At 39.9% G+C, this 13,011-nt stretch overlaps 1 protein-coding gene across 1 annotated transcript in view; it reads left to right on the forward strand.

Moving 5' to 3' along the window:
* Positions 1-6,929: 6,929 nt before the first annotated feature.
* The window catches only part of supt5h (SPT5 homolog, DSIF elongation factor subunit), a 44,647-nt gene continuing 38,565 nt past the window's right edge, over positions 6,930-13,011 (forward strand). The window contains exons 1-2 of the mRNA XM_063016349.1: positions 6,930-7,045; positions 9,637-9,730. Coding sequence (XP_062872419.1) covers positions 9,650-9,730 — 81 coding nt within the window. The 5' untranslated portion in view covers positions 6,930-7,045; positions 9,637-9,649. The remainder of the gene's footprint in view (positions 7,046-9,636; positions 9,731-13,011) is intronic.

Here is a 13,011-nt window from a genome sequence, read left to right on the forward strand (position 1 = left end):
TGGTTCCGAAGGGCTGTTCTTAAGTCAAAATGTTCGTTAGTTAAACCTATTTTTCCCATAAGAAATCATGTAAATAGAATTAATCTGTGCCAGACCTCCCAACCCCCCCCCCCCCCCCCCCCAACCTAACCTTTCTAATGTCTTAAATGGTCTTTTTTGTTATAAATACAAGTATATTTTCCCTTAAATCTTAAATTATAGAATAGACATTACTGTAATAAACAATGATAAACAACAAAACACAGTAGTACTGTACTGTACATAAAACAACACACATCACATTTCAGTACAGTACGTGTGTTGTACCATACACCATAATACATTTCCTTTTTTTTTATAAAATGTATCTACCAGAAACAACGACTCATATTCAGACATCCCAAGTCTCCCGGAAGTTCCAGGAGTCTCTCGCATATAATAATACATTTTTTTATTTATATAGCGCTTTTCAAGCGGGATGTATGGGAAAATACCTTGAAACTCAACACCTTTTCAGACATCCCAAGTCTCCCGGAAGTTCCGGGAGTCTCCCGCATATACATAGCGGCTCCTTGATGCCCGCAAGTCAGATAAAATCTCCCGGAATCTAGAACAAGCGGCCAAGAGCGCGCGCGCACACACGCACAACTTTTTCCCCCGATCGCGTATTAAATCCGTTATCTGACATACAATCTAGCGCACTGTGTAGGGAACACAAATCAATTGTCTAATATACTGTCTAGTGCACTATGTAAGGAACATAAATCCGTTATCTGATATACAATTTAGTGCACTATGTAGGAAACATAATTATGTAATACACTATCTAGTGCACTTTGTAAGGAACACAAATCATCTAGTTATACTTGCTAGTGCACTATGTAGTGAACATGAATGCGTTATCTAATACACTATCTAGTGCACTATGTAGGGAACATAAATCCGTGATCTGATATACAATCTAGTAAACTGTGTAGGGAACATAAACCAATTGTCTAATTCACTAGTGCACTACGTAGGGAACATAAATTCATATCTAAAATACTATCTAGTGCACTATGTAGGAAACATAAATCCGTTATTACATTTACCAGACGCTTTTATCCAAAGCGACTTACACAATGAGCTGAACACGATGAGCAATTGAGGGTTAAGGGCCTTGCTCAGGGACCCAACAGTGGTAACTTGGTGGTGGCGGGGCTTGAACCGGCAACCTTCTGTTTACTAGTCCAGTACCTTAACCACTAGGCTATCACTGGCCCTATCTGATATCTGATATACAATTTTGTGCACTATGTAGGGAACATAAATCCATTAATTAATACGCTACCTAAAGCATAATGTAAAAAACATAAGTCTATTATCTATTCACTAGCACACCAGCGCCGAGATTCTGAACTCCTCGGTTCGTAACTCGGCACTGCCACCGGTCGGCTGGGCGCCATCTAGTGGGCATAATTGCCAGTGCCTGGTGCCATGTAGCAGACACGGTTCTGCTAGGGCAGGACGACCGGACTATGTGGGTGGGGTCTTCAAACGCTGTGTAAGGACCCTGATTGGCAGATAAAGAGGCGCCTGTGGAGAGTGCAAAGGTGAAAAAGGGTTCCACTAAGGGCTGCACAAGGGTCAGAGGAGGCGTGAGCAGCAATATACCCACCTCGACTGCAATCAGGGATCCCCCAGCAGCAAAAGACAAATTGACTATGCTAAATTGGGAGAAATGCATAAATAAAATAGAAAAAAATTATATATATTTAAAAATAAAATAAATAACTAGTCTGAGGGTAACTTACTAATTCAAGTTAAGCAAATAATTTATTAGCCTAGTAGAACTCCATGGTGAACAAAGAAGAATGATAAGTAAAGCTTTATATTTACTTTATAAAGGTGTGTCCTTAGATTAGAGACTGAGATGCCTGGCCATGACAACACTCAAAGCCTGCTTCACCTGGAAATTGTGGAGTTTTATGGCTCAGGTCTTATGACCTGTGTGTGGACAATAGTGGCATGTGTGAAGGACAGTAGTGGTAAATATTTGGTAACAGGGCATGTGTGAGGGGCTATAGTGGTAAATACTTGGTAACAGTGCATGTGTGAAGGGCTATAGTGGTAAATACTTGGTAACCGTGCATGTGTGAAGGGCTATAGTGGTAAATACTTGGTAACAGTGCATGTGTGAAGGGCTATAGTGGTAAATACTTGGTAACAGTGCATGTGTGAAGGGCTATAGTGGTAAATACTTGGTAACAGTGCATGTGTGAAGGGCTATAGTGGTAAATACTTGGTAACAGTGCATGTGTGAAGGGCTATAGTGGTAAATACTTGGTAACAGTGCATGTGTGAAGGGCTATAGTGGTAAATACTTGGTAACCGTGCATGTGTGAAGGGCTATAGTGGTAAATATTTGGTAACAGTGCATGTGTGAAGGGCTATAGTGGTAAATAGTGCATGTTTCCCAAACATCCTTATGGGAAAAATACCTTGAAACTCAACGCCTTTTAAACATGCTGCCGTCCAGCCCAGTCGGAAAGGCAGAGCTGAGATGAGATACGATGTATTCGAAACCCCAACTCTGGTGAGCTAGCATACTTTACCGTTGCGCCACCTAAGCAGCTCACTGTTTCACTTTTAAACTTGTGTTACAGTTAGAGGTTCTGAGAAATTGAAAGAATCAGCTTTTTATTTCAGTGTTTTATATTATATTTGTGTTATTTGTGGTGTATAAGTGTAAAAAAAACCTCCTTTTTGTACATATGCCTAAAATATATGCAGTTCCACAGGACCATGGAACGCATTAACAGGTTTCCCATACATCCTTATGGGAAAATACCTTGAAACTCAACACCTTTTCAGACATCCCAAGTCTCCCGGAAGTTCCGGGAGTCTCCTGCATATACATAGCGGCTCCCTGATGCCCGCAAGTCAGATAAAATTTCCGGGAATCTAGAACGAGCAGCCAAGAGCGACACACACACACACAAACGCGCATGCAGGTGGCACAGACTTTTTTCCCCGATCGCGTATTAAATCCGTTATCTGACATACAATCTAGCGCACTTTGTGGGGAACATAAATTAATTGTCTAATATACTGTCTAGTGCACTATGTAGGAAACATAATTAATTATGTAATACACTATCTAGTGCACTATGTAAGAAACACAAATCTAGTTATACTTTCTAGTGCACTATGTAGTGAACATGAATGCGTTATCTAATACACTATCTAGTGCACTATGTAAGGAACATAACTCCGTGATCTGATATACAATCTAGTGCACTGTGGAGGGAACATAAACCAGTTGTCTAATTCACTATCTAGTGCACTACGTAGGGAACATAAATCCGTTATCTGATATCAGACATCCCAAGTCTCCCGGAAGTTCCGGGAGTCTCTCGCATATACATAGCGGCTCCCTGATGCCCGCAAGTCAGATAAAATCTCCCAGAATCTAGAACGAGCGGCCAAGAGCGCACGCGTATTAAATCCGTTATCTGACATACAATCTATCGCACTGTGTAGGGAACATAAATCAATTGTCTAATATACTGTTTAGTGCACTATGTAGGGAACATAAATCCATTATCTGATATCCAATTTAGTGCACTATGTAGGGAACATAATTAATTATGTAATACACTACCTAGTGCACTATGTAAGGAACACAAATCATCATCTAGTTATACTTTCTAGTGCACTATGTAGTGAACATGAATGCGTTATCTAATACACTATCTAGTGCACTATGTAGGGAACATAAATCCGTTATCTGATATACAATTTAGTGCACTATGTAGGGAACCTAAATCCGTTAACTAATACGCTACCTAAAGCATTATGTAAGAAACATAAGTCTATTATCAAGTACACTATCTAGTGCACTAAGTAAGGAATATAAATTCTTTTTTAATATACAATCTAGTGCACTATGTAGGGAACATGAATCTATTATCTTTCACACTATCTAGTGCACTATGTAGGGAACATAAATCTATTATCTTTCACACTATCTAGTGCACTATGTAGGGAACATAAATCCGTGATCTGATTTACAATCTAGTGCACTGTGTAGGGAACATAAACCAATTGTCTAATTCACTATCTAGTGCACTACGTAGGGAACATAAATCCGTTATCTGATATACAATTTAGTGCACTATGTAGGGAATCTAAATCCATTAACTAATTTTAAGTTCTGCTCGAAGTGGGTCTTCCGGCCCACCTTCAAGGGTATCTTCCACCTCATCATCGCAGATATTCAAAAGGGGCCCATAGCTCCTGTTTCTCTGCATAGCTTCTACTGTCTCATGGATTCTCCCCTGTCGGTCTTACCTGTTTCCGCAGCGGCACAAACATTTAACCGATGAAACACAGACCGGCCCACCTTCAAGGGTATCTTCCACCTCATCATCAATATGATATTTAGACAAATCGCGTTTTGTAGCTAAACTATGTGTGTTGCACTTAACTAGTGTTTTCAAAGATGGTCCATGTGTCTGCGAACTATATGTTTGATAAGAGATTTGCTGGGTGTGTTGGTGCATGTATTGTTGAGGGAAATCTTTTGTACTCACTACAAGGCGCGCCTACGTTTCCGCAGCGGCACAAACATTTAACCGATGAAACACAGAGAATATAAGAAGCAGTCGGAGAATCCAGAAAGTACTCTTCAAAAACACTTTATTAAGTGAAAGAAATGATCTGTGAATATATGTCAGAGCTAAGCCGATCGCCAATGAAATCGCCAGCCAAAAAGACCCCGTGCGTCTGAGCGCGCGGTTTTTTAAACTTTGAAAGTACAGTAAGGTCTGTTAAGGTCTTGAAATGTCTATTAAGGTCTGGTAAGGTGTAGAAAAGTCTGTTAAGGTACAGTAAGGTCTGTAAAGGCATACTTTACTGGACCTTAACAGACCTTACTAGACGTTGGTGGCACTTCTGTCCCTTGGAGTGGGTCTTCCAGCCCCCACAGAGTCTGCCTCTGCCAGTCCTTCCAAGTCTCCTTCCTTCATCACGGTGTATGAATCTATACAGAGAACGTCTGTTTACCTTGTGTAGGCGCGCCTTGTAGTGAGTACAAAAGATTTCCAGAATCCAGGTCTTAGCTCAGTCAGCTAAATCAATTTGATGGAAGAAGAGTCCAGTGGAGTCAACGGAACGGAACAAGACACATTAGACTAACACGCTACCTAAAGCGTTATGTAAGAAACATAAGTCTATTATCTAGTACACTATCTAGTGCACTAAGTAAGGAACATAAATTTACATTTTCAGCAGACGCTTTTATCCAAAGCGACTTACACAATGAGCTGAACTCGATGAGCAATTGAGGGTTAAGGGCCTTGCTCAGGGACCCAACAGTGGCAACTTGGTGGTGTCAGGGCTTGATCCGGCAACCTTCTGTTTACTAGTCTAGTACCTTAACCACTGAGCTATCACTGGCCCACATAAATTCTTTTCTAATATACAATCTAGTGCACTATGTAGGGAACATAAATCTATTATCTTTCACACTATCTAGTACACATTAATGTGTTTGTGACGTGAACAGTTAGCTTAGTAGCTCAGTTAGCAGCTTCTAAAAGTTCTGTTATCACCCATATCCTTTGGTGTGTGCGAGAGGTTTTTTAGCTTGGGGGGTCAAGGTCGAGGTCCGGGGGTACCTCCCTGAAATGAGTTTTTGCAACTTGGGATGTCTGCCTTTTAAACTCCCAGAACCAATTGACGTCGAGTTTCAAGGTACAGCTGTATTTTTTGTTCTAAGGCAGGGGTGTCAAACTCACGGCCCGCGGGCCAGATCCGGCCCGCCAAGTCATTTTATGTGGCCCGCGAGAGCTTAAACGACTGTACGATTGTTGTGATGGTTCGAGTCGTTACAGAGACGCGCTTATAATTTAATGGGACACCTGCGCCTTTAAACGGCAACCGGCGACATCGTAGTCATGGCAACTAACTTTGACCTTCGCTGAGAAGCCATGTGACTTTTACGGCAAAAGAACGCAGGTAGTAATGTAAACAATAATAATAAATATAAATAATTATCTTGCAGTATAATACCAAAGCATTGTCTGTAAGTAGTGGCGTTTATATTCTCAGTTGTTTGTAAATGTTTAGTGAGTATATCACAGCGTTTTAGTTACAAATTTACCGTAATTAAATACAATTGTTACCGTTATTATAGCAATTAGTATCTTTACACAAAATGCTAACTCGTTAGCGCTATTTTACGTTTGATTAAATCTCATATTGTACCAGATGTAACACTTGACTACAGCTGTGTGCTTTTACTGTATTAAGTTCTTTATTGTTTGTATTGTTTGTATTTTTACTTCATTCTGGTGCACACAGTGTATCACACAGCTGGGAAGCAAATAAACCAACTGTATTCTGAAGAGAGCTGTCTGTCTGTCTGTCTGTCTGTCTGTCTAGCTGAGCAAGGGGGATAAACGATTAGTGAGGGCAGAATGATTGTCTTAAAATACACTGTAAACTCCTACATTAACTGCATCTCTCAAAATGCAGGCTGATTTTGTGACCTGCAAAGTGACACATCCCGCCAGTAGATGATGTTAAGAAATATTTACACATAATCCCAAAATGTACAAGAAGATAAGTAAGAAAATTAAGCAGAAATAGAAATTTAATGAAAATTAAAACAAGTTTGTGCTTCAGGAGGAGAAAACGGTGCGTCTCTTGTGTTATGAGGCTGCGTCTGTGGTAAAGTAGAACAATATAAATGCAGAATTTAGCCTCCAAGAAAAACAACAGACTGCAGTCTCAGCAGAATACGTTACAATCGGCCCTTTGAGGGCCACAATAACGCTGATGTGGCCCTCGGTGAAAATGAGTTTGACACCCCTGATCTAAGGGTTTTAGGTTGCAATGTTTCTCCGGTACATGTGGCTGTGCTGTTACAATTCACGTTCGTGTATGTGAGCGGAAGCGCACGCTGACTACGAGCGTTCATTTCACACAGCTACCGCTTTATACCCCCAGCGGAGTGAAGTAAACCTCATTTACTTCATTTACTGAGTGGAAATTTATTATTTACTGCGTTATTGAAGTTCAGGTAAGACTGGCGTGTTAATGCTGTATGTTGCTTACATTGAGCTAACGGTACTGACGGCGCTATTCCTATAATAGCATTAAACCTAGCTAATGCTAACGGTGGCTAATACTCCTGTCGTGATGCATGTACTATGTAGCGATTTATTAGCAATATATATTGTTTTAATTTTATTTTAACAAACTTTGCAGCTTCATTAAGTTTATTTTAAATGTATTTTTATTTATTTATTTGTGTATGTTGTGTATTTAAATTGGTAAACATGCTACAAGCTTAGCTAACTCTAAGCTAACCGCTACGTTTCTATTTTGATAGGTTTGCTAAATATACTTAGCTAGGCAACATTAGCTAATTCAATTCGAATATTCTACACAAATAAAATGAACATATTTAATACTTATTGCTTTTATTTATGCATTGGTTACTCTGGCTGTTACACTTGTGTGTTGTTAATTGATAGCAGCTAGAACCGAGCTTAAATACTTAAATAAACATGGCTCGTGTTAAGTGACCCCACATACGGTCATTTTAATGTTAAATGTATCCCATGCTGATTTGTGTTTGTTGTATTGGGCTTGGAAATGTGACATCTGGACCAGGCGGTCCAGGTCCTTTCTGTGTGGTTTGCATGTTCTCCCCGTGTGTGCGTTGGTTTCCTCCGGGAGCTCTGGTTTCTTCCCACAGTCCAAAGACTCGCAAGTGAGTTGAATCGAGATACAAAATTGTCAATGACTGTGTTTGCCATTAAACTTGTGAATTAATAAATCTTGTGTAACGAGTAATAACCAAATTGTGTAAAACATGATGTTAAAATCCTAATAAATAAATCATATTTTTAAGATATGACAGTTTGCTGAAGTACCACAGTCATACAGTTGCAACTGGAAATATATATATATAAATATATACACTATATTGCCAAAAGTATTCACTCGTCTGCCCTCACACATATGAACTTGAGTGACGTCCCATTCTTAATCCATAGGGTTTAATATGATGTCGGCCACCCTCTGCAGCTATAACAGGAGTGTGTTTATGGGAATTTTTGACCATTCTTCCAGAAGTGCATTTGTAAGGTCAGACACTGATGTTGGATGAGAAGGCCTGCCTCACAGTCTCCGCTCTAATCCATCCCAAAGGTGTTCTATCTCATCCATGTCTTTATGGACCTTGCTTTGTGCACTGGTGTGCAGTCATGTTGGAACAGGAAGGGGCCATCCCCAAACTGTTCCTACAAAGTTGGGAGCATGAAATTGTCCACAATCTCTTAGTATGCTGAAGCATTAAGAGTTCCTTTCACTGGAACTAAGGGGTCGAGCCCAACTCCTGAAAAACAACCCCACACCATAATCCCCCCTCCACCAAACTTTACACTCGGCACAATGCAGTCAGACAAGTACCGTTCTCCTGGCAACCACCAAACCCAGACTCGTCCATCAGATTGCTAAACAGAGAACACATCTCCACCGCTCTAGAGTCCAGAGGCGGTGTGCTTTACACCACTGCATCAGACGCTTTGCATTGCGCTTGGTGATGTAAGGCTTGGATGCAGCTGCTCGGCCATGGAAACCCATCCCATGAAGCTCTCTACACGCTGTTCTTGAGCTAATCTGAAGGCCACATGAAGTTTGGAGGTCTGTAGCGATTGACTCTTCAGAAACTATGCGCCTCAGCATCCGCTGACCTCGCTCTGTCATTTTATGTGGCCTAACACTTTGTGGCTGAGTTGCTATCGTTCCCAATCGCTTCCACTTTGTTATAATACCACTGAAAGTTGACTGTGAAATATTTAGTGGTGAGGAAATGTTACGACTGGACTTGTTGCACAGGTGGCATCCTGTCACGGTACCACTCTGGAATTCACTGAGCTCCTGAGAGCGACCCATTCTTTCACTAATGTTTGTAGAAGCAGTCTGCATGCCTAGGTGCCATGGAAGTGATCGGAACTCCTGAATTCAATGATTTGGATGGGTGCGTGAATACTTTTGGCAATATAGTGTACTACAGATTAACAAATTAAACGATGTAGTTAATACTGCCATGACACTAATATTTAACCCCTATCTACCTAGGATGGCTGAGCTATAAAACTGCTGCTAGTCTGTTTGACCTAAAGTCAGGTTTTAACATGAATAAAACATTGGGAACTCAACAATAACTTTTAATTTGCTTCATCTGTGACTTGTTGTATAATCACAACCCATAGCACTTTTCCATCAGCACGGTGCTGTTGGTGCTTGTGCCAAAATCCTGAACTGTTCAGCGCTTTTCCACCACAGAATCACAGGTTTTTCAGCCAGAATAATAAGTGCCCCATCATCTTGCTGGTAGGTCCTAGCACCACCATAGTAACATTGTTTACCTGCCTTTCCACCATTTACAACTAAAAGCAAGTTAACCACAGAAAAAACAGCAGTACTGAATCATCATTGGTCCATGGAGGAAACAAAAATATTACTTGTGATATAGTCTTCGCAAGAGGAGGTATTGGTGAGGGTAGCTTCAATAATTTTGCTCCATTTATTAAACTTAACAGTGAAAAACTTAACAATTTTTTTTTCTTTTCTTTGGTTTACTGTATCTGTGCTGAGCAGGTAAAGGAGAGCGATGTCTGACAGCGAGGACAGCGATTTTTCTGACAACCCGAGTGAGCACAGCAGCGAAGCAGAAGAGGTTGAGGAAAATGAGGTAAACTACATCATTTCACAGAACTTTCACAACGAAATTGTAAACAATCCATATTTATATTTTATTCCTCTAAAACAACTTGTGTGTTTTGCTTATGTATTAGAAGTAAAACCTATTGATTGGCATATGATTTTTTGCAAATTAGTTCTCTAACATGAACAGGAAATTAAAAGAGGTGGAACAGCTTTCCACCAGTCATGTGCTTCTCATGTCCCTTACTCATGAAACTTAAAGAAGCAGTGGTTAGACATCTATTCTTGCAGTGTGCACGTCGACCTCTTTTGTCCACCTTTATTGGCTAATGTCCCATGGGAGTGTGGTGGGGCATTCTGGCCAATTTGTTGGGCACACCCTTACATTGGGGCTTGGTGAACTTCCCTCATCCAGAGATGTTTTTCATCTTTTTGATTTGTTCACTTGAATGAGGTGCTTTCTTTCCAGCACATCTTTTTTGGGGGGATCTGGAGGGGTTCACAATCACATCTGTACATCAGCTGGGCATTTACACTGGCAGTATGATTGATTGTATACAAGAAGACGTACAAGTACCACCTGTAAGACCTCAAACAGAACCTATGTATCTACCATACATGAATTTAATTGTGAATGCCTACAATGGCTGGTCTGCTTTCAAATTTGATCGAGTTTTTTGTCTCTATTGTTCGGCTTGTTAAGCTTCTCAATGTACACGTACATACACACGCGCACACACACACACACACACAACTGAACATGTAAAGGTCCTGGGTTCGATCCCCAGGTGGGGCGGTCCGGGTCCTTTCTGTGTGGAGTTTGCATGTTCTCCCCATGTCTGCGTGGGTTTCCTCAGGGTGCTCTGGTTTCCTCCCACAGCCCACAGTAAATTGTCCATGACTGTGTTTGATATAACCTTGTGAACTGATGAATCTTGTGTAATGAGTAACTACAGTTCCTGTCATGAATGTAACCAAAAGTGTAAAACATGACGTTAAAATCCTAATAAACAAACAAACTAAATATTTGAGGACAAAACATTTATAAGACTGTTTTTTAAATTATAGTACAAAAATATTTGCTCAAATGTCCCTTAAACTAATATTATTGTCTTTAACATAGTGGTGTCATTCATTTGGAGCCCAGTGTTGTATCTTTGCAACATTCTAAATAACTGCGTGCAGTTGGCTAATATATTATATTTTCTGTTACTAAACATCATAAGAAATGTAGAAAAAAATACTACATGATGATTCTTTACTTGGAAACTTTACAAATTTTAAGTGAAAACAGGAGCGTGTGGTTTAAATAAGGCCAGCCTTTTAGTTTGACTTTAGGAAACTACCTCACCTTCATTGTAGTTGTGACTCCGCCCACATTATTGAAATAAAACAGTTTAGAGGGTGGGCTGCTGGGAAATGATGGTTTGGCCATATTTAGGCATAAATAGTTATAATGGCATCATTTCTAAGAAATGTTGCAATTCTGCAACTGTGGGTCTCCTGGGGTTAAGGGAAAAGTGGGACAGTGGTAGCCTAGTGAGTAGGGCTTTGGGCTATGAACTAGAGCTCGAATCCCAGCTCTGCCACTGTTGGGCCTTTGAGCGAGGCTCAAACCTTCTCTGCTCCAGGGGCGCTGTACAATGTCTGACCCTGCGCTCTGACCCCATCTCCCAAAACAAACTGGGATATGCGAAGAAAAAATTTCATTGTACTGTACGTCTGTATATGTGACAAAGGCATTCTTCTGTTCTATTCTATTCTATAAAAGTAAATTCCTCAAACATGCAGAATCACTCTTGAAAAAATGTACCAGCATTAATCAAATAAAATAACTAGGGCTGTCACACAATCAAATGTTTTAATCGAGATTAATCGCGATTAAAGAACCAAATTAATCATGATTAATCGACTGCAAAAGTAACAAAGCAAAATTTGAACAGTTATGCACCTTTTTATTGCAAGAACACATTTACCAATAAATTTTTTTATAAAATTATGATAAAATTATTAAATCTAAATTATTTTTAGAAAGCCAGCCAATGCTTATATAGAGTTGTTAACAGCTACCCATCTTTCAGCCAGTTATTTAAAATGACAAGTCTGTTTACATTATCTGGCAAAAGTGAGGATCTTTTCCTGTTCATAACCCTGCCACTAGAAAAAAGGCACTAAGAGTACTAATATGAACCGTTTCTAGATGCAGCACGTATAACGTCATTTTAACCCACATTGTTAACTATGTTAAAGCGTCTACAGTCCACTGTGATCCATTTAACAACAGTGTTTGTAATAGAGATGTAACGATTCACCACAATACAGTCAATAACCGATTAAAAAACTCCACGATTCAAATCGATTTCACATGTAAAATGAATCGATATTTACTTTAAACAGCAGAGAGCACTGGCGCTATACGTCTCACCTTGATGACGTCACTGGCGCTATACGCCTGGTTGCCAAATTCTGGGTTTTTCAGCCAAATTGGGCTCAATTCAAAATTGTTTCGCATAGTTTGTACTTACCTCAGAAATAAAAGGGCATTCATTATGTAGATAAATAAAAGATAATCACAAATACAGTTTGTTTTTTTTAAAAGAAGAAATAAAAAGAAACTTTGTCATCATTTGTCTTTAATTTCACTTTTTAAAAAAATCGGATTGTGAACCCAGTATCGTGAATCGCATCGTATCGTGGGTAGAGTGTATCGTTACATTCCTAGATTGTAATGTTCCCACAACGTGTACAGTCCACGGGCTTTCCATCCAAATTCATCTGAAATAAAGTTAGACTGAGTCTGAACCTCGTGCTGTATCGCATATCCGTGCGCTCAGACGCCTGACGAGATAAAGGCGTGCTTTGACCAAAGATAATATTAAAGCGTCAATTAATAACGGTTATTTGTCTAGTGATGATTTCTCATGCTTTTTGAAAACTAAAATTATTTATTTAAAACACCCATTTCACAATTTTTTGTAGCAGCAGCAATTCCAGTAATTTGTAACTCACGACCCCATACTGGAAAAAGACCGGTGTTATCGTTATACAGTATAAACACAATGTTGCTATGTTAAAGCAGCACTAATTACCACAGTGATGTACAGGGGTTGGACAAAATAACTGAAACACCTGGTTTTAGACCACAATAATTTATTAGTATGGTGTAGGGCCTCCTTTTGCGGCCAATACAGCGTCAATTCGTCTTGGAAATGACATATACAAGTCCTGCACAGTGGTCAGAGGGATTTTAAGCCATTCTTCTTGCAGGATAGTGGCCAGGTCACTACGTGATGCTGGTGAAGGAAAACG

Source organism: Trichomycterus rosablanca, chromosome 20 (genome assembly GCF_030014385.1).
Source record: "Trichomycterus rosablanca isolate fTriRos1 chromosome 20, fTriRos1.hap1, whole genome shotgun sequence".
Classification (NCBI taxonomy): Eukaryota; Metazoa; Chordata; class Actinopteri; order Siluriformes; family Trichomycteridae; genus Trichomycterus; species Trichomycterus rosablanca.